Source organism: Eptatretus burgeri, chromosome 16, assembly GCF_056783735.1.
Source record: "Eptatretus burgeri isolate ZD-2024b chromosome 16, Ebu_testis_v1, whole genome shotgun sequence".
NCBI classification, from domain to species: domain Eukaryota; kingdom Metazoa; phylum Chordata; class Myxini; order Myxiniformes; family Myxinidae; genus Eptatretus; species Eptatretus burgeri.
Genome location: NC_140976.1, coordinates 5,895,851 through 5,921,850, shown reverse-complemented (window position 1 = coordinate 5,921,850; position 26,000 = coordinate 5,895,851). Strand labels below are relative to the sequence as shown.

The 26,000-nt window shown below is 42.5% G+C and overlaps 2 protein-coding genes across 2 annotated transcripts in view; both read right to left on the bottom strand.

Moving 5' to 3' along the window:
- LOC147010390 (muscle M-line assembly protein unc-89-like) overlaps window positions 1-26,000 on the bottom strand; it is a 182,299-nt gene that overhangs the window by 122,387 nt on the left and 33,912 nt on the right. The window lies entirely within an intron of this gene.
- The window catches only part of LOC147010391 (muscle M-line assembly protein unc-89-like), a 37,913-nt gene continuing 22,112 nt past the window's right edge, over window positions 10,200-26,000 (bottom strand). Inside the window, exons 6-7 of the mRNA XM_085860379.1 lie at window positions 24,737-24,845; window positions 10,200-12,356 (exon numbers count right to left, since the gene is read on the bottom strand). Of these exons, the coding sequence (XP_085716505.1) occupies window positions 12,287-12,356; window positions 24,737-24,845 (179 nt within the window). The 3' untranslated portion in view covers window positions 10,200-12,286. The remainder of the gene's footprint in view (window positions 12,357-24,736; window positions 24,846-26,000) is intronic.

Below are 26,000 nucleotides of genomic sequence, written 5' to 3'. Positions count from 1 at the left end.
TGATGTTGGCACAGGTGCAAGCTCGTACTCTAAGACGTCACATAGTTTGATGTTTCGACTTTGTTGGAGTCCCATGACCCTGGAGTAGATGAGATTTAGATCACAAACCTCATTATATCCCACACGCATGACTTTCCGTGTCACTGCCATAGTTTTGACTTGCTTAGATAAGGGAGCGTTGAATCCTGCTGGCCAGCTTTCTTCATACGAATGCATCTGTGCTCGGCCAATGTCAACTGCCCTTGGCGTGTTCGCCTTCTCCGGTCCAATTCTGCCAGTTACAATGTTGAAAACTCTGTCTGCATGTTCGTTTGGGTCAAGTGGGTCGATACAGAACTGGAGTTTTCTCCTTATCTTATCTCGGTCCTCTGCATCGGATCGTATGCGTGATGGCTTCTCTTCCTTGTGAATGGTCACCTCCATGAATATGTGCCCCTCAGACATATCTGTGAGATCGTGGACTATCTGACTAAACGTGTACATGCTATAGGCCCACTTCTTCAGTGTAGAAGGCTTCAGTGGAATGCCAACGATTCCATTTATGCCATGACCATAGCGCATGAACGTGGACTCGATGTACATATCTGACCATATGCCGTTCCATAGGCCCTTCTTGTGCCGCATCACGTGATCTCCTTTTAAGAACATTTCCAGAATGTCTCCATGAAGCCTTACCATCAATCGAAGGTGGTGGAGCCATATCTAGCATAGTTGTGATGTCCAGCCACGAAGAAGTAGAGGAGCATCTCCTTCATAGCCCAAAGATGCAATGGCTAGTCTCCTTCATGCTCAGCACGAACAAATGCCATCATGATGAATACAGGTTTCACAAGGTTCTGTACCCATAGTTGTGTGGTCATGCTCTTTGTTGCTTTGGTTTCAAGAGTGTCCATTAAGTCTTCATGACTTTCTGCCTGAGCCACGCTGGAATGAAGGACCTCCTCAGTCACCAATCGCAGGGCCCTGAAGTTTTGGGGAAACTTTTTTTCCACCAAGCATATGAGCAACACCTCCAAAGGCAGATTTCATCACGTCTTCCAGCCCACTTTCAGCCATCAAATTCCCCACACAACTGATGAAACTCATAAGGGTGTGCATGCTGCCCAGCCTTGGTATGAACTGGGTAGATCGCTCAGGATAAACCCATTTAACATTATCGACCACTCAATACAGCTGTTGGTCATTTGTGAAGATCGTTACGGTTTGTCCACACTCTGCGGTCAAGCGTTTTCCCTCCTCCATTGCTGTAAACATCGTGTCCGGTTCAGCTGGATCCATATCTATGAGTGGTGTATAAATGGCCCTCGTTGCAGGTTGGATGGATTGTCCTTGCTCTCTGCAGAGCTTCATATTAAAGCCACCAAACTCTGGTGTGTTCTGATCAGAAGTGATTTGCTTCAGAAAAGAGAAATCCATATCTTGAACTCTCCTAAGTTGTATTGCTTGATGAGCCAATACGCGGAGAGGTAACACCACACGTGTGGCTTCTTCAACTGTCATCGCTGGTTTCTCAGGTCCCTTGTACCTTTGAACCGAAATGTCTTCTGCCACAGGTGTCTTCATTTCATCACGGGTCAATCGTCTGATGATGGCTTCATCTTCAGATGTGGAAGATATCTCCTGATCTTTTATGGTAAGTAGTACTGCAAGAGAATGTGTTGAAACGAGTCCATTTTGGGATGAGATATTTGTGTCGAAGTTGTCAGCAACAACCTGAACGAGGCCACATTGAGCATTGGCAGTCCCCCTAATCCCGGAGTGAACAGTTTCAGCCTTTGCTGCTGATCCCTTGAAACGCTGAAACTCATCATAGGAAGAGGTCACACGATAGTTGTACAACTGATCGACGAGGCTTTTACGACTGACTTGAACTCCCAGTGCTATGTGGAGTGTAGTTGGTCAATTGGTGATCATATTCGTTATGATGTTTCCTCTCAGAGCTCCTGGAAGTGTACAGTCCAGTTTAGCTGATATTTTGGAGAGTAACAATTGAAGGGTTGAACTCACTGCTTCATTTGCAATATCTATATCAATTCTAGTCTGATAGGAACTGGGGTCGGACGACAACTGCTTAGATTCCTGTGCAACCTTCATGGCAATTCGTTCGATGGAAACATCAATGGCGTCATCTTCATCTGATGCTACTAAGTTGATCGCAGTGGACGCTCTGCTGTGAAACAAGATTAAACTAGCGACACCTTCACCAGACACAGAAGCTCAGAGCCAAGTGTATCCAACAATTTGGATAACAGGGTTCGTCGAGAGTATAGCTTTCCTCCATGATCCTTGGACATATTGTAGACTTCTACTGAATTCCAGATGCACAACATGGCAGTTTTTCATCAATAGGATGGTGGAACTGACAGCTGGCTCAATGTCCTGAGTTTCTCTGCCACTGTGTGCTGCTGCTGCAACAGAACAGGGTGCCATGAAGGACTTTCTGGAGTCATCGTGATACCTCACATCAGTTGCATGAAGATCACTGATTGCGCTCATTTATCGTATCTTGACCTAGCGTCCTCCATCATCCTGGCGGGAATCGATAACATCTAGAATAGTTTGTTTGAAAGTTGTCCGATCAACACGATCTGCAGTCATACAAAGGAGAACTCACCGCCAACGATTAGGATTCTTCTTATCAAAGTTCATGATGCACTTTTCTCCGCAAAAATGGCAATGTTCTTTAAAGTCAAATACTGTCGTCTTTGAACGGCAGCTTCTTTTGCTTGTTGAAGCATCTTCCAAACAGACATTACTCGTTCGCTTCAAGTGTCTTTCAATGGGTGAGCATAATATGTACGTTGGCACACAGTCTCGATGGCATTTGAGCTCGATAGATTCGTCTGCCTGTAATCTCTGTTCAAGCTCTTCATGTGTACCATCTTGTCTTGCTTTGCTTGACTGGATGATACTTCGTACTCTGTCTGGACCAACTGTTACCAGAGGTTTTCCAGCTTAAGTTGCATCGCAGGGACCGAAGAAACAGTCTCCCATGGTGAGCCTTAACCTGCAACAATAGAGGTAATTATAAACATCAGTAAACATTTAATTTCTTTGTTCGTATTTTTAAAAATTCTGTACTGGATATAAACGGCTCCGTGCAAGTTATTTTCAACCAGTTTTGTTGTTGTATAACTGTACTGCAAAACGCCGATCGGCGTGGACAAATTCAGGGGGTAGGGTTATGCTAATTTGCATATTAATGAACTAAATTTAAATGTTATTAAATTTTAAGTGTGTTTATCATGACCAGTGACCCTAAAAACATGGCTGTAGACACCTCAACCAGGCTGTTTGGATGCTTACTTCTGGAGATAAAGAAAAATAGTAATTTCGACAATGGCCACCGCTAATTTGCATATTAATGGGTTTCTACAAAAATGCTCAAGGGTGCCAGAGTGGCATCAATCGGAATATTCATTCAGATTTAGATGGTTTACCTCGTGGGTAAAGTGTCATTTTGTTTCAAAGCATATTCTGCTCTAGAACTGCCTCCACATTCAGTTCTTCACACAGGTCCTTTGCAGTTATCTCTGTCACAACAAAACCTGAATCCCTGCACTGTGTGAGAGGTGATGATCACGGTCAGGTCAGGTATGGGAGCATGCGCCAGAGCAGCGCGTCGCTGCATCCACTTTCCTAAAATTCCCCAAAAAAATGGACCGGACCGGACTGGACCGGACGGGACGTTTTGGCCAGAGTTTTCAAGCAATCGTTCTGAAAATTTTCGTTTGTGTAGGTGACCGGCCAAGGACAGCAACGCTTACTTTTGGTGAAGATCCAAATCCGAATCTGGATCTGAGAACTTTGAAGTGACTCTTCACCATTGAGCGATCGGGCCAAAAATGATATATTGTTAGGAATCTGGAAGCCATAAGCACTCAACATACAGGTCCTATAGAACAGTTACATCAGCAAGTATATGTATTTAGTTAGGGTCCCCGGCCCTCGTTTAATGGGTGAATAAATGTACATGCGCTGTGAATTATTTTAAGAGAGGATTTTTAAATCACTCACAACAACTAAGGCTACGACATCTCCAACTACAACAACAACGCCATCTTCGCTCTCACAGCGACAACCCTCTGCTCCGGGCATTCTCCGCGCGCTCGGTGGTATGCGGGCGTGTTCGGAATTCGTTCGGAGATGGAATTCCATTCCCAAATATGGTCATGAACCGGCTCCCTTGGCCGCGCGCCCGAGAGCAGGCCACGCCTGAGGGGACCGTGCCCGAGAGCGGGCCACGCTTGAGCGGACCGCGCTCGAGAGGGATAAAAAGGAACGGAGAGCAAAGAATCGTGTGGATCTGCTGGAGCTCAAGGGAGAGAGGAAGAATTCGCACCCATTCAAAACGCATCTCTCGAGGCTGGGCGAAAAGCATCTCGTCGCTGGCGTGCTCCGTTTCCCGGATCATCTCGTCTCGTGGCTGGCGTGGTCTGAGTCTGGCTGCCTTTGGTCCGTTCATTCCGACTGGTGCTCTGGGAAGGTGCGGATGACGAGCCGCGTGCTTGCGGCCAGGTAGCCAGCTGTCCTGACTCCCAGCCGGACTATCCTCCTCGTCTGGAGAGCCGAATAAAAGACCATTTTGGGTCCGTTTCTTTTGGGTGTGCGTCTGTCTGTGAGAACGTCTTTAAGTAGGAATTGTTTAAGTGCTTGTGTGTAAATTTGCATTCTCTATTGGTCGTGATAACTCTGCCCTGACGTGCTTCCCTCCTTCCCCACCTACTGTCAATAAATACCCTATTTGTTAAATGTATCAGCTCGTTTTTGTGTTTCTTTCATTGGCTTAGCATGGCGCGTGATGGTGAATAACAAAGGCTGTTGCCGCTGTAAATGTACATTTGGACCGACGGGACTACGGCAACCATCCGCTCGGGTTGCGCACGGGTCGGGCATGTTAACGGCTCGACTCGTACGAGTTCCGTCGAGGGTGTGAATACTCGGTAGGTCGCCACGTGGATCTCTAGGTATTTTGAAGATTGGCAAATAACCCTGTACCACGTGGTGGAATTATTGACGATTCACGGTCCGGGAAGGGACCCGTTCCCTCAGAGTTTTCCGAACAGTACGATCTAGATTCCGGGAGTTCGGCAGAGTCGACCGTGCTGCTCCACCTAGCGGACTGCATCCCGTGCATCGGAGGAGTCTCGTCTGGCGCATTACCACAGGAGGTCGACCATCTCATCACGGGAGATCACCTCGGCTCACCTCCTCTGGATTCGGCTGCCCTGGTCCGTCCTTTGGGCGACTGGTGCTCCGGGAAGGTGCGGACATCGAGCCGTGCGAACGCGGCCAGGTAGCCAGCACGTTTCTGACTCCCAGCCGAACTATCCTCCTCGGCTGGAGAGCTGAATAAAAGACCCGACGGGGTCCATTTCTTTGGGTGTGTGTCTGAGTGTGGGCCCGACTCTAAGTAGAATTGTTCAGTGCTTTTGTTGTACATTATTTACGTTTCTTATTCGGATAACTCTGCTCTTTGTGTGCTCCCTTTCCCCCATGATAAATATATCCTCTTGCGAAATAAAAATAAATCCCCTCTTGTTGAATGTCCCAGCTCGTCCTTGTCCTTTCCATCTTTGGTTTGCCACGCTGCGAACGGGAACGAGGAGGCCTCATTGCTGCGTAATCGTGCAATCGGCCGGCAGGATTCTGGTACTCTCCGCTCGGGGTACGACTCGGATCTGACTCGGTAACGGCCCGGATCGCGCAGATCCTGCCGAGGGTGAATTTGCTTGGTAGTTTGGATGACGTGGGTATTTAGGTATATTGAAATTGGCAATTAACCCTATCCCACGTGGTTGACCTATTGGCGATCTTCGGTCCGATAAGGGACCGTGACCTTTCGGATTTATCTGAAAGGTACAACCTAAATTCCGGGTGTTCGGTGGAGCCGACTCCACTGCTCCATCTCGCGGTCGTGCTCACCACAGAGACCCGGGACCACAACAATATATTCGTGACACGCTATGTATAGTTAAGTTCTTGGCTGGGACACTGCTCCAGGCTAAGCTTCCTCGTGCGAGTCTGTCTGATATTTACTAATTAAACAGCTTAAATTGAACTAAAGGATTCTGTCTTGATGTAGTCAAAACTGCCACGACACCACATGTCACACCCTCTATCCATGTTACACTCTCTACATGCACATCACAATCTCAACCCACTTCACTCTCTGCACACGTCAATTAGTGGGGCGGCTTAGCCCAAATATTCAAAAGAATTGTGCATTTTGTGATACAAGCACCAAATTTGGCACAAATGTACATTAATATGTTGCGAACATTCTCAGATATTGGACCACTTGAAATTCTCTTTATGCCCGCCATATTGGATTTCAAAATGGCCGCCACTTGAAATCTACATTTGCAATTATCTCTGGACGTAATGCAGCTATTGACTTGATTCTGGTATCTAAATGTATGTTTTGGGGGGCAAGGAATCCAATGGTACCATTTTCAACTTAATATTATCTATCACAGTCTGTTATATAATTTTATTTGGAAATTATCTTGGCAAATATTGGATTCAACACAATACTTTGAAAAGAATGTCTTAGTTCTGTAAATTAAAAAAACAACTATACTAAATCACTAGTAACAACTCAGACAAGCTCATATATACTGGCAGTCTAAAATATAAATTCACATCCCATTAGGAAACAAAGTGACCCATTCATTTGTGTTTTTCATATGCATATTTTATGTAACATTACATTCATATTGTCAATAAATACCAAACATGCATAATCCCCTTTTCCTTGACCCTTTAAGCCATCTTTTTGTGTTTCTGGAGTACAGAAATTTCTTGTATAGGCTTCCATCTGTCTTGTTTCCTTAACAATGCACTGTAGCATGTCTTTAACAATGTTTACAAACATGACTCCACTACATGTCTTTAATCACAGCCCTGACCCAAATAAAAGAGTAGTGAGGCTGCATGTGTGTTGACCCGCATCAACTGTGTGTGTGGATCTGGGGATGCACGGTCCAAGACAGTCGCCCCCTTGCCGCACGACTACCCTGATGTACCCCTGTCACTAGCAGCATCAAGAAGTCGCCTGTCCCAGCTGCTAAAGTGGCGTCATTGACCAGAGGAGACTTCAAACAGCAGGCTGATGAAGAATACCAATGGCTAGGCAATAAAAAAGCTAGTCCTGGAAGACAACACTGGTACAGTGGACAATGACAATACATCTTGGGCTGCATTTCATGCCAGCCGACAGCCACCAGATGCTCGAGTCATCTGCCCCACGTCGCTGCTTCCATTCATCCTGGAGAGTGCCCACACAGTGGCCATGATCCGGCACTCAATGGACGTCGTGAAGAATGCTGTGGAACACCTGAATCCTGGACAGACACCAGTGGTCACCGTTGATCAGCCACTGTTTGCTTTGGCCAAGCAGATACAGTGGAATTGGCCAGAGAGCTATGGTGAAGACCAGATAGTGGTGATGTTTGGTGGCCTCCACATAGAGATGGCAGCACTGAGGACACGGGGGGACTGGCTGAAAGGGAGTGGTTGGGTGCAAGCCGAGATTGCGACAGCAGGGACAGCAGACTCATTCCTGCGAGCATCCCATGTCTTGTGTACAAGAAGAGCACATCAAGTGACTGCAGCAGCACTGTACATCCTGCAACACCGTGCCTACAACCACTACTGTCTGGGAGAAACCAGGGATGCAGAGGACCTTCCGGAGTTTGAAGACTGGTGTTGCCAGAGAGGAGAAGACATCCCCCAGTTTCACTACTGGGCAACCGTGCTGGAACTCGAACTGTTGGTTCTAGTATATGTGCGTTCTCTCAGGCAGGGATCGTTAATGATGTACCTCGATGCTCTGACAGAGCTGGTCCCCTGGTTCCATGCACTGGATCACACCCACTATGCGAGGTGGATACCAGTGCACCTGAAGGACATGGCCGAACTCACCATCAAACACCCAGATGAAGCCAGGAAATTCAAGGAAAGCCACTTCACCGTTCAGAAAACACAGAGGGTGTTCTCTTCAATCCCGATTGACCAGGCACATGAGCAGAATAATGCCTGCATCAAAGGAGACGGTGGAGCAGTTGGGCTCACTGACAACCCTAGTGCCCTACGTCGCTGGATGGTTGCGGGACCATAAGTTGTCAGGGTGATCGAAGAATTCCAGGATGGGAAACAACACTGGAGACGGCAAACAGCAGAAACACGTCATCATGATCAGACGCCAAGTGTACAGGCCTCAATTGTGAAAGATGTTCGCTCTCTTGTCGGTGTCATAGAGGAGATGGGCAACCCATTGAGGAGGAGAGTCAGGATGTAGTCAAACTGGACACAAAGGAGATCGCAGATCCTGCTGCTGTAGAGACCGTGATGAATGCCAAGAGGATTGGCCAAGAGCAGTTCGAGGCTTTCACCAGAGAGTGTCTGTTGGACAGAACAAAGGCAGTGGACGCACTCATTTCTCGTAACAAGCTGAAGGTGTTCAGCACTTCCACTCCAAGAAGCCAGAGCATAGGTCAGCAACAGCTTGCCTCCATCAAGAATGACCGTGAACTCTTCGCACGCCTGTACATTGGCTGCCAGACGAGGGATGGAAACCTTGAGGAGTTATTTTGTCACGAGAATCAGGCATGTCCTCCTGCATTGTCTGATGGTGGAAGCCTCTGCACTGGTACCAAGAGTGATCTCCTCACATGCTTGGAAGAAGTCTCCGATGCAAAGACAGAGACTCCTGTCACGACCTGTATTGTGCTTGATGGAGCAGCCATCGTCCAGATGCTGAAGCCGGCTGCATCAAAGACCTTTGAAGAGGATGCACAACAGATCTTCATCCCATATATGTCCACGAAGCTGCAAACAGTCACGCCTGGATCTGGTCTGGGATACTTACCTTGCTGATTCACTGAAAGGTAGTACACGTGCAAAGCGGGGACAAGGTGTGTGGAGACGTGTGGTGGCTGCCGCAGCCATACCAGGAAACTGGCAGAACTTCCTACGAGTGGACAGCAACAAGACCAAGCTGTTCAGGTTCCTCTCAGCAGCTCTCATGGAATGGTTTGACCAGGAGGACAAGCAACTCGTCATTACTGATGGAGAGGCAGTGCTCAGCAAGCCACTACTGCCAGATCTGACCTCACTCACCCCATGTAACCATGAAGAAGCTGACAGTCGGATGTTGCTGCATGCATCTCACGCAGTCCAGCATGGACACCATGCAATACTCATCCGGACTGTAGACACTGATGTTGTGGTGCTGGCAGTGTCCCTGGCACAGGAGTTGCAACCAGAAGACAAACTGTGGCTGGCATTCGGAACAGGCCAGAGTTTCCGATACCTAGCAGCACACGAAATAGCAGCTGGATTGGGACGAGAGAAGGTTCATGCACTGCCAATGTTCCATGCTCTAACTGGATGCGACACTGTGTCTAGTTTTCATAGACATGGCAAGAAGACTGCGTGGGCAGTCTGGACGGTACTGCCAGAACTCACTGAGGCGCTGCTGCTGCTGTCCTCTGCACCTCGTGACATACCAGACGATGCAATGCGCATCATCGAGAGGTTCGTGATCCTGTTGTATGATCGAACCAGCAAATGCACAGACATTGACAAGGCCAGGAGGAAACTCTTCGCAAGGAAGAACAATGTGCAGCTCATCCCTCCAACGAAGGCAGCTCTGGAGGAACATGTCAAGAGGGCAGTGTATCAAGGTGGACATGTGTGGGGTCAGATACTGCTGCCAGCACCAGAGCTCCCTCCACCAACCAACTGGGGTTGGTCAAGGACTGGAGAAAGACAGTACACACCTTACTGGACCAGGCTAACTGAGGCAGCTCACAGTTGCATTGAGCTGGTTTCTTGCAAGTGCAAGAAAGGGTGTGTGAGGCGCTGCAAGTGCAAAAAGGCTGCCCTTCAGTGCACAGCCCTCTGTGTGTGAAGGGGACTGCACATGACGATGAGTCAACAACATACATGTACTTGTGGCAATGATGAACTTGTTAACATGACACTTTATGTACACGTATCTTCAGTACCGGTATATACCTAATCTCAGATACCAGTACACCTAGCCTCAAATACTAGACCATGTAGCATGTCAGTATTATACCTAAGACATTTACAGAACGAAGACGATGTTTTCAAAGTATTGTGTTGAATCCAATATTTACCTCGATAATTTCCAAATAAAATTATATAACAGACTGTGATAGATAATATTAAGTTGAAAATGGTACCATTGGATTCCTTGCCCCCAAAAACATACATTTAGATACCAGAATCAAGTCAATAGCTGCATTACGTCCAGAGATAATAGCAAATGCAGATTTCAAGTGGCGGCCATTTTGAAATCCAATATGGCGGACATAAAGAGAGAATTTCAAGTGGCCCAATATCTGAAAATGTTCGCAACATATTAATGTACATTTGTGCCAAATTTGGTGCTTGTATCACAAAATGCACATCAGGTTTGCTATGCTGCTTCACTAAATCTCTACACGTCACACTCTCGACACACAAACACACGTCACAATCACTACACGTCACTCTCTACACAAGTCTGCCACTCTCTACACACGTCTGTCACTCTCTACACACGTCCCTCTCTACACGTCACACTCTACCCATGTCAGTCTCAACACACATCATCCTCATCGGGAAAATCTCCAGGTTTTACAGGTAATAAATACATTGTAGTAATCTCCGATCTATCACTGGTCAACACGATTTCTCTTGCATGGGGGTTTTCAACGGATTCTTGCTAACTTTTGGGTGCTGAATCCAAATCTCTCATTAGTTTTAGAACTATGAAAAATCATTATTTTTGAGAAAACAGCAATTTTACACTCGGAGTTGAAAAACACTGTTGCATTAGAAGATCGATAGATGCAAAAATGTTTACAATGAAAGGTACCTACTTCAATTACAATATTTAATCATACATTAACATATAATCCATGCTTGCTTGCACATATTTTTACGCATTTTCTCGATATTTTTAATGGATGAAAAGTTTACAAATTTCACTAAACTAAGTTAAATATACAGGCGGAAAAAGTTCCCCTTAACATGGTGTACATCACTTAAATACAAGGCATCACTCAAGCTCAAAACATTTTTCTGAGTTTTGTGACTTTTCACGACATTCAGAATGCAGTAATAAATACAAAAATATGCGAATATAACAAAATAAATCCTCCTCTTGAAAGCGTAAGTATCCAAAGGCACAGGTGTAATCCTATTACAACATAGTAAACCTCTTTGTGGACAATCTCTTATGTACAGCATCTGGGACATCCCTCATCAAACTCCAGCAGTAATCTGCCATCATATTTGAGTCCCAACGACATTGATAACGTTCTTCCATCACTTTAATGTCTTGATGTTAAGGTTATCTGCAAACTCACTCAGGTGACTGTGCAAGTACCTTGATGCTAATTGTGATGGTGACCTTGATGCTCATTCTGCACCCCAGTGCTCGCAGACTAAGGAGCAGCTCCTCCACAATCTCTCAGTAGTTGTCATCTTTCCTGTTCCCAAGAAAATTCTGCACCACATTAGTGAATGCATTCCACGCTCGAGCTTCGACAGAGGTCATCGTCGTAACGAAGTGTGGGTCCTTGAGTAATGTTCTGATCTGAGATCCGTCCAATATCCCTGCTTTTTTCTTCTCATCGCTAAGACTCGGAAAGTTTGAACATATGTAGCCAAAGCAGTCTCCAGTGTGATCAAGAGCTTTAACAAACTGCTTCATCAGACCGAGTTTGATGTGCAATGGTGGAAGGATGATATTTTTCCGATCAACCAGTGGTTCATTAATGATGTTCTTGTCACCAGGTATCAAACTATTCCTTGATGGCCATTCCTTTCTCATCCAGTGCTCCTCCTTAGCCCTACTGTCCCAGTAGCATAGGAAACAAGGGTATTTGGTGTAACCTCCTTGTTGCCCCAAAAGGAAGTTCACCATTTTCAAATCCACACAGATCAACCATGAATATGGAGTATACAGATAGCACAAAAACTTGATGTGATAGAGCAAATCTGAGCTCAGATTTGGATTCAGCAGCCCAATATTAGCCAAAAACACTTTCCAAAGTCCATGCAAGAACAAAAAACTATATTTTTGTAGACCAGTGATTCGTTTAATCCAAGCCCCCAAAGCAGGCAATGATGACAAAAAGCATCTTTACGAGAATGAAGGATGTGACTGGTGGTGAACTGGGCCTCCAGATTTCCTTGAGGACATGAATAATTACATTATTGTTTCAGTACTTGATGGACATTGTTCATCACATGTATGGATGGATGTTCATCTCTCCACTTCCCTTTTCATTGTTTCAGTCATTTCCTGATTCGCAACTGTCCAATGTTCGTCACCTCTGAAACACAGAAATATTATATCATAAGATAAACAAAAATAATCAGTGGATGATTTGTTAAATATATTCCATAAAAAATAATATAGTGAAACGGTTGTGGGTTTTCAAAGACCGTCACACCGCCGGTAGGGAAGGGTCAACATCGTCCTGGCGTACGCTGGTTAATTTGGTGTGAATCGGTGTTTAAGAACACATGATCGCGGTGAATTTGCCTGACAGAATTGGCCGACCGAACTGTCAAGAAATTTGCTTTTCACAAGCGTCTCGATGAGAATCCCAACTTACCTGTCTAACGGGTTAATTTGCCAATTTGTTGTGCCTTTGTGTGTGCAGTTGTTTTGACATGAGTTTTTTTTACATCCCGAGAGGAGGTGGCTCGTACTTTCTGTTTCTACCTTGCAGAACCTACACTTGTCCGATTGTAACTCAGTCCTGCTATTTTCTGAAAGCCATTTGTGTAGTGTCCCTGTTCTTTGACATTTATAATGATTTGTTCTTCATCCCAACTCAGCTGATCTCTTCTTAGCCAGTCCAATGATCATTCTTTGTCTTTGCCCAATCTGTCCAACTCTTTTTTTTTTCTTTTTTTTTTAATATCTTCCTGCTCTTTTGTCATTCTCTCAGTTGTCAATGTATATCTGTTGATATTTTGCTTTATATATTTCTTTTTTGCAATAATTTGGGCAGTATTTGTTGCTGTTTCGGTTTCAAGCTTTTATTAAAGTTTGGCATCTTCCATTTGCACCCATCTTTGGAAATTTTTTCCGAAAGGCCCAGTCACACCTTGACGTTTTAGCCAGCAATGGCAACGTATTAAAATGTATGTAAAACGCTTGCTTACATTGAACTTTTGATGTTTTTTTTTTTAAAGATTCGGACGTTTTCATCACGACTTGGTCTTATGCATAACGTATTAGTAACGGACACAGAACGTTTCGTTGTGTTATAGATAACTTATACCAACGAATGCTGAACCTGTTGTCGGCCTTCACAACCTATGCCCAACGATAGTCTAACTTATGCATAGTGCGCTGCACACATCGCCGACGATGACGTGGCATAGGTTATGAAAAGGCTGCCGCACAACGATTCAAATCATAACCGCCACAGAAATGGAAGTGTCAACATCGCAGTCACACCTTGGCGATCTTGCCAGTGTATGCTGACCTCTGAAAAATGCATCTAAAACGCTGGCGCACGTCGAATACGGTATGGGTAAGTTTGGTATCCGTGAATAGAACGCTAAAGTACGCTATCATACGTCGTATTAAGTGGAGTACGTCTTGTAATTTTAAACATGTTGAAAATTTTACGACGTACTTGCCGTATGACACACGCTCCGCATGCGATGGGAATAAGTTGTACGCACGATATGCGATCGTTGCACACATCGACACACGTTACTTGTAAGGTACTCATAAGTCAAAACACGTCAAGGTAATGGTTAGCGTCAGTGTTCCAGACTCCCAGTTTTTTTTTTTCTTCGGTATGACGGTGTTCAGTGTACAGTGCGGTTATGATTTAAATCGTTGAGCGGCAGCCTATTAATTATATTATATTATACCCGCACTAGAAATCGAAGTGTCAAAATCACCATCATACCGAAGGAAGGAAGAAAAAAAAACAAACAACAACAAAAAAAAAAAACCAGGGAGTCTGGAACACTGACGCAAACCATTACCTTGATGTGTTTTGACTTATGAGCACCTTACAAGTAACGTGTGTCGATGTGCGTCACCGATCGCGTAACGTGAGTACAATACGTAACTCATAGGTTAGAAATAAGTTTTGGGTACGCTAAACATTACCTCGACGTGTTTCGACTTATGAGTAACTCACAAGTAACGTGTGTCGACGTGTGTCAACGATCGCGTGACGTGCCTACAACTAATGGCCAGCGTTATGCGGAACGTGTGAGTCATACGCTGGCATAAGTCTTAAAATTTCAAGCATGGAAAATTTGAGGACAACCGAAAAGTACAACGTTTAAAGCCAGCGTATAACGACGTATGGCAGTGTTTTTCAGCGTGCTCTCAATGTTATCAACACTTACCCTTAACATATTAAACGTGTACCAGCGTTTTAGACAAATTTTCCAAAAATCGGCATAAGCTGGCTAAAACGTGAAGGTGTGACTGGGCCTTAAGGTGTGTTTGGGATACTTTCTCTGGCTTGCTGTCTTCATGTTTCCATCCTTTATAATTATTTCTGTTAACGTCTGCGTGTAATTTGACGTATCTCCTCCGAAACTGCCGGACGGATTGTCACCACTTTCGGCATGCGGGTGGTCCGTGGTCTAATGAACAGCATTGGGCTATGTGAGATAGCGCCAGACAGAGAGGTTTGGGAATTTTTGGCGATTTTCTAATTTTTACATTTGTTTGCATGGTGATGTGTGACGTCACCGCTGAGAGGCGTAATGACGTCATTACATCATCGGTCATTCGCTGACGTCATTACATCTGTCGTCGACAGACCGTCACCGCTGAGAGGCGTAATGCCACTCCAAGAAAACAGCGTCGCAATGTAAAACCCTCTTCTGCACATGCTGACTACCTCAGAAGGTGAATTTGACACAAAAATGTAACAAGAAACATTGTATTTAAAGAAATTCGATAAATCACATTGTGAACACTGGATATATTGACGTCCTAACGAACCCTCACTTTCGAAACTTCACGCAGAGCGTGGGTTTGGCTAGTACAAATAGGATTCTGTAGTCTGTTGAACTTTTCACGTGTTCAGCCAGTTCAACATGTCATTCTCTGCACTTGGTTAAGTTCCATCAGGCCGCTACCTCCTCCTCGTGTTGGCGGGTACATTCTCGGGATTGAATGATTTTTGAAGAACATTTTGTGCATGGTGAGGAGTTTCCTTGTTTGAGATATAGTTTGTTGATTTCTGCTTGTGGCCAGTTTGTTTCACAGCTGTATTGGAATACTGGTATTGCTAGTTGGTGTCATCCTTCCAAGACCGGAAAAATGAGTACCAGTGTGTACTGGTAGAGGGGCACTGCCTCAGCGACACAGTCGCGCTTCCAAGAGATGATAGCTACCCCGGCAGCTCAGCTGAGAAGAAGAAGAAGAAGAAGAAGAAGAAGAAGAAGAAGAAGAAGAAGAAGAAGAAGAAGAAGAAGAAGAAGAAGAAGAAGAAGAAGAAGAAGAAGAAGAAGAAGAAGAAGAAGAAGAAGAAGAAGAAGAAGAAGAAGAAGAAGAAGAAGAAGAAGAAGAAGAAGAAGAAGAAGAAGAAGAAGAAGAAGAAGAAGAAGAAGAAGAAGAAGAAGAAGAAGAAGAAGAAGAAGAAGAAGAAGAAGAAGAAGAAGAAGAAGAAGAAGAAGAAGAAGAAGAAGAAGAAGAAGAAGAAGAAGAAGAAGAAGAAGAAGAAGAAGAAGAAGAAGAAGAAGAAGAAGAAGAAGAAGAAGAAGAAGAAGAAGAAGAAGAAGAAGAAGAAGAAGAAGAAGAAGAAGAAGAAGAAGAAGAAGAAGAAGAAGAAGAAGAAGAAGAAGAAGAAGAAGAAGAAGAAGAAGAAGAAGAAGAAGAAGAAGAAGAAGAAGAAGAAGAAGAAGAAGAAGAAGAAGAAGAAGAAGAAGAAGAAGAAGAAGAAGAAGAAGAAGAAGAAGAAGAAGAAGAAGAAGAAGAAGAAGAAGAAGAAGAAGAAGAAGAAGAAGAAGAAGAAGAAGAAGAAGAAGAAGAAGAAGAAGAAGAAGAAGAAGAAGAAGAAGAAGAAGAAGAAGAAGAAGAAGAAGAAGAAGAAGAAGAAGAAGAAGAAGAAGAAGAAGAAGAAGAAGAAGAAGAAGAAGAAGAAGAAGAAGAAGAAGAAGAAGAAGAAGAAGAAGAAGAAGAAGAAGAAGAAGAAGAAGAAGAAGAAGAAGAAGAAGAAGAAGAAGAAGAAGAAGAAGAAGAAGAAGAAGAAGAAGAAGAAGAAGAAGAAGAAGAAGAAGAAGAAGAAGAAGAAGAAGAAGAAGAAGAAGAAGAAGAAGAAGAAGAAGAAGAAGAAGAAGAAGAAGAAGAAGAAGAAGAAGAAGAAGAAGAAGAAGAAGAAGAAGAAGAAGAAGAAGAAGAAGAAGAAGAAGAAGAAGAAGAAGAAGAAGAAGAAGAAGAAGAAGAAGAAGAAGAAGAAGAAGAAGAAGAAGAAGAAGAAGAAGAAGAAGAAGAAGAAGAAGAAGAAGAAGAAGAAGAAGAAGAAGAAGAAGAAGAAGAAGAAGAAGAAGAAGAAGAAGAAGAAGAAGAAGAAGAAGAAGAAGAAGAAGAAGAAGAAGAAGAAGAAGAAGAAGAAGAAGAAGAAGAAGAAGAAGAAGAAGAAGAAGAAGAAGAAGAAGAAGAAGAAGAAGAAGAAGAAGAAGAAGAAGAAGAAGAAGAAGAAGAAGAAGAAGAAGAAGAAGAAGAAGAAGAAGAAGAAGAAGAAGAAGAAGAAGAAGAAGAAGAAGAAGAAGAAGAAGAAGAAGAAGAAGAAGAAGAAGAAGAAGAAGAAGAAGAAGAAGAAGAAGAAGAAGAAGAAGAAGAAGAAGAAGAAGAAGAAGAAGAAGAAGAAGAAGAAGAAGAAGAAGAAGAAGAAGAAGAAGAAGAAGAAGAAGAAGAAGAAGAAGAAGAAGAAGAAGAAGAAGAAGAAGAAGAAGAAGAAGAAGAAGAAGAAGAAGAAGAAGAAGAAGAAGAAGAAGAAGAAGAAGAAGAAGAAGAAGAAGAAGAAGAAGAAGAAGAAGAAGAAGAAGAAGAAGAAGAAGAAGAAGAAGAAGAAGAATGCTAGTTGGTTTATGGCTTTGATCTTGTTTTTTTTGGGTGAGATGTTTTCAGATCAGCCTCGTTCTATGCACATATTCCTTGGCAATTGTTTTGCGCATTTGTTTGAGACATAGTTGATGGCCCTCTTCTTCTCCAAGGTATTTGAATGATGCTTCGTTTTCTAGATCCTGTATCTCGGTCGATTTTTATGTTGTTTGTTGTTGTTGATTTACCCTCTATGAATGTGCACTTGGCACACTTACAGAGGCAAAATTCCATTTGAATGCCATCGGAGTACCCTTTCACTAATTTGTTCATTGACGAGGTTGTTCAGGGGGTCCAGCACCAAGCAAAACAGGAGGGGCGAAAGGCTATCACCCTGGAAGATCCCACGATGTATCGTCACTCCTGGTATTTCAATTTTTCCTTCTGAGTATTGCAGTATCAATGTGGTGTTCCACAGCTCAATTGCTTTCTCAATCAGTTTGATTATTGGGGGGTTGATCTTGTACAGTTGCATACATTTTATCATCCATGAATGTGGAACACTATCAAAAGCTTTTTTGGAGTCTATCCAGGCTGTGGACAATTTGGTTCTTCTGGTTTTACAGTTTTCAAGTATAGCCTTGTTTATTAGTAGGTGGTCTATTGTTCCATAGCATCCTCTCTTACATCCCTTCTGTTCTGCCTCTGGACCTCCAACTTCCATTAGGTGGTGGTACATAATTTCTGTAATGATTCTCGTCAGATGTTTGTACGTTGTGGAAGACATTTTGTTTATTGGTCCATACTTGTGAAGTAGTTGGGTTTCCTCTGATTTTGGGATGAGGATGGTGTACCTTCTGTGAGCCATTCGTCCATTAACCCCTCCCCTTGGATAAGTTTGTTGAATGCTCGAGCATCTAGTTGCTTTTGCCAGAAATTCGGAACTCCATCCGAGCCTGGGCTTTTAAAGTTTGGCATTTTTGCAAGTTGTTCTTCCAGCTCTTCTTCATCTATTATCACTGGGGGGGGGGGGCATTTCCTTTAGGTGTTGCTTTTTCTTTTTCAATTTTTGGATGTGATCTGCCTCCTTATTTGATTCTTTTGGGTCTTCATAGATTTATTTCAAAAAGTTTTCAAGTCTAACCTTTTCAGCGGGACTTGTTAAATCTTGCTTTTGCTTCCTTAGTTCAAGGTGGAATCTCTTTGGGTTGTTTTCAAACAACTGGTTTTGTTTTCTCCCTTTGTTAATCAAATGGAAACTAAGAAAGAACCCGAAGAAGTAAAGAGCAAAGATGGAGTCATCAGAAGGAACCTGGATAGGATTCGGGTTTCATCTGCGACTCCCCTACCCTGAAACACATATGGCGCAGCCAAGTGAGCCTTACAGAAAATTTTCTGCAAGAATTCACTTTTCCTTAGAGAGATAGAAAATGAAAGAGATGAAAGATGAAAAAGAGATGAAAGATGAAAAAGTAAGAATGAGAATGAATAAAGAGAATTGTGAAAAAATGAGAAAGGAGTATGAAAGGAACAAAGAGCAAAGATGTCAGGAAGAAGTTGGACAGATCGATTTCAACAGTAACTCCCCAGGCTCAAACACATCAACGTGTACAAGTTACTTCGTCATCGTTTTTTTTTTTTTAATATTCCTTGCTATCATTTCTATTTTAAGTTTGTTTTCAGCAACCGTTGCCTCTATCTAGGTCTTTGTCCTCGTCTTTATATTTTTTGGATTCTCTTTATAATAGCTTTGGGCTTCTATTTCCACACATAAACTGCTAAATTTGTCCCATTTACTTCATAAGTTGTTCTCTCTGTTTCATCAGTCTCTGTGTTCATGGTGGTACATGGTTTTTGTCTGCAGTGCCTGGTTTATTAGCTCACCTGGAACGTAGTTCCAGGAAGCTTGTGGGATGGCCCATCTGTCCGTCCATCCACAAACACTTACAACCTCTTATCTGAAACTACACACATGATTTTGATGAAACTTGACCACAACCTTCATCACCCGATATGTACCAAAATTTGTTCATGGCATCAACTTAAAAAAAAATTCTGCCCCAAAGGGGCTCAAACAAGTAAATGCCACGATAGTTGAAACCGCAATCTTGAAAACCAAGGGCCAATGGGAAGAGGCGGGTTTGGTTCCTGCACTTCGAGAAAATATCGAGGAAGATCGACGATAGCCAGAAATAAACACAGTATTGAAACAAGGAAAAAAAGATAAAATGTAAAAGCCCCTGTTTTAGTAATTTTTCTGGACAGAGTCAAAGGGTGAGCTCATAATTATTTACAATGAAAATGGCTGCCAGCTTACCAGTCGGTCATCTTTGATCAGATCGCAAAATAAGGTTAGGTGCAAGTGTATGCCATCATGTACTGTGCTTGTGCTAAAGGCCCGGTCACACCTTGACGTTTTAGCCAGCGATGGCAACGTATTAAAATGTATGTAAAACGCTGGCTTACGTTGAACTTTTGATGTTTTTTTTTTAAAGATTCGGACGTATTCATAGCGACTTGGTCTGATGTATAACACATTGGTGACGGACACAGAACGTTTCGTTGTGTTATAGATAACTTATACCAACGAATGCTGAACCTGTTGTTGGCCTACACAACCGATGCCCAACGATAGTCTAACTTAGGCATAGCGCGTTGCACGCATCGCCGACGATGTCGTGACGTAGCCTATTAAAAGGCTGACGCACAACGATTCGAATCATAACTGCCATAGAAATGGAAGTGTCAACATCACGGTCACACCTTGGCGATCTTGCCAGCGTAAGCCGACCTAAGAAAAATGTGTCTAAAACGTTGGGGCACGTCAAATACGGTATGAGTAAGTTTGGTATACGTGAGTAGAACGCTAAAGTACGCTATCATACGTTGTAGTAAGTAGAGTACGTAAAGAAATTTTAAACATGTTCAAAATTTTACGACGTACTCGGCGTATGACACACTTTCCGCATGCGATGGGGATAAGTTTTACACACGATATGTGGAAGCTTACACACGTCCACAAAGGCTACTTATAAGCTACTCATAAGTCGAAACACGTCGTGGTAATGTCTTTTTTACGCGAAACTTATTTCTAACTTATGTTTGACGTGCTTTGAACCAATTCTTTACGTAGTCCCAACACACATTGACGTATGTAGACGTATTCCAATGACGTCTTCCGGTCGACAAAAAAAATAAATTAACGTGTTTCTAGCTTACAACTGCCATATAAAGACGTGTTCCCAGCGGTTTTGGGAATTGGTATATAAAAATGCTGCTCATAAAAGGTGAACCCGACAGTGTTTTCGAGTCCTTTTTGAGTCGATGTCCATGTCAGCAGTATCAGTATCAGTATCAGTATTAGTATTAGTATTAGTAGTAGTTTGTTCATGTTGGCAGTAGTAGGTGAGTGTGAGGGGGAGGGTGTGGGTTATGATGGATTGTCCTTGCATCCGCGTGTCCACGGGTAGGAGACATCTTTTCACCATTGTTCGAAGTTCTTCGCGGCTAATTTTTTATGGGGCTTTTTCAACAATGAGCTATAGCTTGTTTTTACGATTTTGGTCTATTCATAACGGGTTGGACAAATGCACAATGAACTATTAATGTGCATAGAGCGCTTTGATTACTTATAGATACGATATACCACCGAATAATTATCGTGTTGCCGGCGTTCACAAACTATGCCCAACGATAGCCTAACTTATCCATATCGTGCGGCAGTTTATCTTTGCCGGTGACGTAGGGTTTGCTATTCATAGGCTGCCACTCCACGATTTAAATGGGTGCATCTCCACTATTGAAAGTAAACGCTTGCGCTGAACAATTGGATTTTTTTTACACTCAACGACTTTTAAACGGTACCACTCAGCTATTTTCATTGTTTACAATGAACGATTTAAATTGCTGTCACTCGCCTTTGTTTTTTGACACTGGGGTTTGGAAATTTGAAGTGTTTCTTCTGAATGTGTTAAAACGCTCAAACTCGACTATTTTAAATAGACGCTCCGATGGACAATTGGAATCATAGCCAAGCTAGACATCGAAGTGTGAACATCCTCGTCATGCCGAAGAAAAGTTTGAAGAATGCTGCAAATAAGTGTCCTGGCCGTGGCTGTGGACGCTAACGCAAGGACGATCCATTATACCGACGTCTTTCAGCCTATGAGTAACTTAAAAGTAACGTCTGTCGATGTGTGGCAACGATCGCGTAACGTGCCAACAACACGTTAATCATCGGTTAGAAATAAGTTTCGGGTACGCTAAACATTACCTCGGCGTGTCTCAACTTATGATTAACTTACAAGTAGCATGTGTTGACGTCTGACAACGATCGCAGACCGTGCATACAACTTGTGGCCAGCATAGCGGAACGTGTGAGTCATACGCCGGCATACGTCGTGAAATTTCAAGCATGAAAAAATTTGAGGACAACCAAAAAGTACAACGTTTAAAGCCAACGTACAATGACGTATGGCAGTGTTTTTCAGCGTGCTCTCAATGTTATCAAAACTTACCCATAACGTATTCAACGTGTGCCAGCGTTTTAGAAAAAAAATTCAAAAATCAGCATACATTGGCTAAAACGTCAAGGTGTGACCGGGCCTTAAGTTTGAACAAAATCGGATCATGCATGTCTGACAAATGATTGGGAAGACATTTAAGTAACAAAATTGCCATCAGTGGGCCATCTTGGATCTGATCTCGAAAAAAAAAAAAATGACGTGCATATGCAAGCCCTCTTTCCTTATCTGCATGTAAAGTTTGAACAAAATCAGTAAACGCATGTCCAAGAAATGGTTGAGGACGTGTTCGATAGCAAGATGTTTTCAACAACTAAAATGGCTGCCAGTCTTCCAGTCGGCCATCTTGGGGAAAACAAATGACGTGCATATGTAAGCCATAATTCAGCATCTGTGTGCCAAGTTTGAACAACATCCGTAAATGCATGTCGGAGAAATGGTTGAGGACGTGTTCATCAGGTATTTACAATTAAAATGGCCACCAGTCGGCCTTCTTTCATCACATCACGAAACAAAATGATGTACTTTTAATCGGGGAGGAATATAGGGTCCCCATGCACCCGAAGGATATATTTATCTAACTTACATTTTTGTAATCCTCAAGTTGTCTTGTAAAGGAATTTTGATGTTCCCATCGCGAAATATTGTCCCATGGGGTTTGTTTGGTGGCCATCCTGGATTTCTTATGAAAATCGATTATTGCCATAACTTTTGAACGAGACATCATGCAAAGATAAATGATACCATTTTTCTGTATAATTTTGACATGAGGAATTGATTTGGAGGGTTATTTTCATGATTCAAGGGGTTTTTATTTAGCAATTTGCACAAATATAAAAAAATGTACCCATATGGCTGTTTGACCTTGACTCTATAGTTCAAGGTCAAATCTGAAGGCACCAAATGATTCTGCAAACACCATTTACTATTAGTTCCTAATACATACCTAACCTCCCAGACCAATATTTAAAGAGTTACAAGCACTTTAAAGTTTGTGATATAAATAACTTTGGGAATCCCCCCTCCCCTTCCCGATGTCATGTGACTTATGACACATAACTGTCACTAGACATGTAAATACTAGACTCAGAGGTCGATGAAAAAGGTAAGATTTTGAAAGTGATGTACTGTTTTAAAATGAAACAATGAAGCAATATTAAATATAGCAGTGCCAAGAACATGTATAACTAGAAAATGGATTATTTCATGAAGGGAATAAGAAATCTAGGGCAAAATAGGTTGAAAAGGTCATGGATTTTGAACAAAAGGGAATTCCCAATTGTCCCCCCCCCATTTTTAAAGTGCCTGTAACTATTTAAATAATGGTCTGGGAGGTTAGGTATGAATTATGCACTAATAGGAAATCATGTATGAGGAATGATTTGGTGCCTTCAGTTTTGACCTTGAACTAAGGGTTCATCTTGGATCTGATCTCGAAAAAAAAAGGTCAAACAAACATAAATTGACTGGCAAGCTCTCATGAAGGGAGTGTGGTACTTGGGGATGTCAAGATAGGTGAATTCAGGTTTTTGACCACAGTCGAGTCCATTCTATTAATGCAATGTCTATTTTCTTTTCTAGGTGAAGGCTTTATTGTAGAATTAGTAGCTAGAACTATGTTTGGTGGTGGTAAAAATGAACTAACAATTGTAGTTATAGTGTGGTGGTGGATAATCATGTCAAAGTCAAGGAAACGCAAGAGTGATAATGGTGATGGGTCTGAAGAACTGTGGAAGCGTCCTCCTATAACTTGTATTTTACATGTGAATGGCATTCAGCATGGCTATTTCACATCACTTAGTAATATCAAGGGATCAGCCACTGACAAGCTAGCCCAGCTGCATAGTATTCGTGACAAACGACTCATCAAATCTCAAGATTCACCCAATCGCATGGAGGAAGCCTGTAACAATATTCCAGAGAGTCTTTCTGGGGCAGATTTAGAAGCAATTGGCTATCATCGTGGCTGCTACCAAAACTTCACTAAAAACTGAGATCACTTGAAGTCTAGTGTAACATCCAATGAAGCCTCAACATCATGCTCCCCCCGTAAACCACCATCATCCTCTGCCATGCAGTTGTTCCCTCCAGAATGATTTTCTGTCAAAGGCTTGAACTGAAAGTCTTGGGGAAGACCGAGCGGTGCATCAAGTTCCCAGTATTCAAGGACAAGGATGGAGCCTTGAAGTTTCCCACCTGGAAACAAATTGAGCCCCAAGCCCTAGAACTGGAAAATAGTGCTCTATATCGCATGGTGCAAGGCGAAGACCTGTTTGCAAGAGAGGCCCAGTTCCACCAGTCATGTCGCAAGTAATTCAACTTGAAGTATGTCAATCACCTGCGTAATACAGCCCGAGCTGCAAAAAATGCCAGCGATACAGATCAGGTTCGTAAGGCTGCTGCACCTCTGAAGTCATTCACTGCTGTGCTTGATTTCATTCAAAACCAAGTGATTCCACAGAATGAGGTTGTGCAGCTTGCATCATTGCGTCTTCTCCACATCCAAGAGTTAGAGAGAAATGGCTTCCCCAATCCTGAATACAGAAGTGAGAAGCTGAAGACTGGACTTGAGAACCATAACATTCATGAGCAGATTGCCTTTGCCAAGGTCAATCCAAGTGACAAAGGCTGCATCATTTATAACCTGGTCTACAGTGCCAGCATCTCTATTGCAGATGCAGTGGCCCATGCATACAAGCTGGGATCCAAAGACAAACAGACCCCATGGGACAATATTTCACAATGGGAACATCAAAATTCCTTTTCCAGACACTTTCAGGATTACAAAAATGTAAGTTAGAAAAATATATCCTTCGGGTGAATGGGGACCCTACCTTCCTACTAGACTATTATGTATTCTATCATGTTTTGTCTTTGCGAAGTCCGAGTAAAATCGGTTCATAGATGTCAGAGATATGGTTGCACACGCACGCACACACAAAAATCATGACCAAATCCATCAGCCCCCATTTTGGACCCGGTGCAAATAAACACAAACACACATATATGCATATATATATATATATATATATATATATATATATATATATATATATATATATATATATATATATATATATATATATATATATATATATATTTGCAGACGTTCATGAAAAAATAAAAGATCAGAAAACAATTAAAATTAAATTACCTTTGGGTTTTCCTCCAGTGACACCACACCAAGACCACCCAGAACACTACAGCAGAAACGACACCAAAGATCAAACCAGAAAAGGATTTTTGGTGTTTTTCTTCTGAACCTGCAAAGGGAAACTCCATTTATTACAATCCCATTGTAACTGATAAATGTTTAACTATTTGTCATAAGTGGAAAACATTCCCGTTTATACTTTTATTTTTACCATTTTAAAGGAGGAATTGATTTTTTATTTCCAAGACTGCTTCTACTAATTACCAAGAAACTCGAATCCATCCTCAAATACTACAAATGTTTGGGGACATACACTGTGATAAAAAAAAACATGATTGTAAATACAATGAAAAGATTTAATTTGTAATTATTTAAACTTTGATATCGTTTATTTGAAGCATTAACCCTTTCACTGCTGGAGCTGAAGCAGCAAAACAAACTCAAGGTCGTAAATGCCATAAAATTTACACCCCTTCCCAACTCCCCACCCCTCATCAGTTAACATTTGTAATCGGTTCGGTTCAAATGTTTATAAAAGATTATGAATGGTTTGGACAACTTCGATAAAACTCCACAAGTGTGTTCAGCCAAAGCCAAGGAAGAAATCACAAGATTTTGTTGTCGGTCAAAGGTCAAGGTCAAAACAAATTCTAAATTTTCTGGATGTAATGTATAAAATGGTGAAAAGTGAACTTTTTATTCCAAAATTAGTGGGACATCTAAAGGAATCGTAAGGAGTCAAATAGGACAAACACAAAGTTAATGAGTTTACATCAAATGTTGAGGTCACAGCGAACTTGAGTTAAAACTTTAAAAGGTAAGAAGTGAAACTTCATCAAATGAAGCGGGAGAAAACCTTATGATCATATTGGGAATTACGAAGAGATGAGATGATAGTGTTTGGTGAACTTGGGTTAAAATGGAACATCTCAGGTGTCGATAAAAATGTTACGTCTGCCGCCTAAGATTTTCACCCATCTGTGTTTGTTTGTTACTTGTGAAATTGAAGATTTTTCAAGTGGATTCATCAGTCGATTTTGTCTGTCTGTCTTTTTGTCTGTTTGTCTGTCTCTCTGTGTCTGTTTCTCTGTCTGTGTGTGTGTTTGTTTCATCGCGTACAGGTCACAATTCCAAACCGATCTTCACAAAACTTCACCACATGGTAGAGTTTATCATAAGGAAGAAGCCTGTTGCTTTTGAGGTCAAAAGGTCAACAAAGGCCCAAGGGCAACATCTTTGTTGAGATTTCTAAGATCCTCAATTT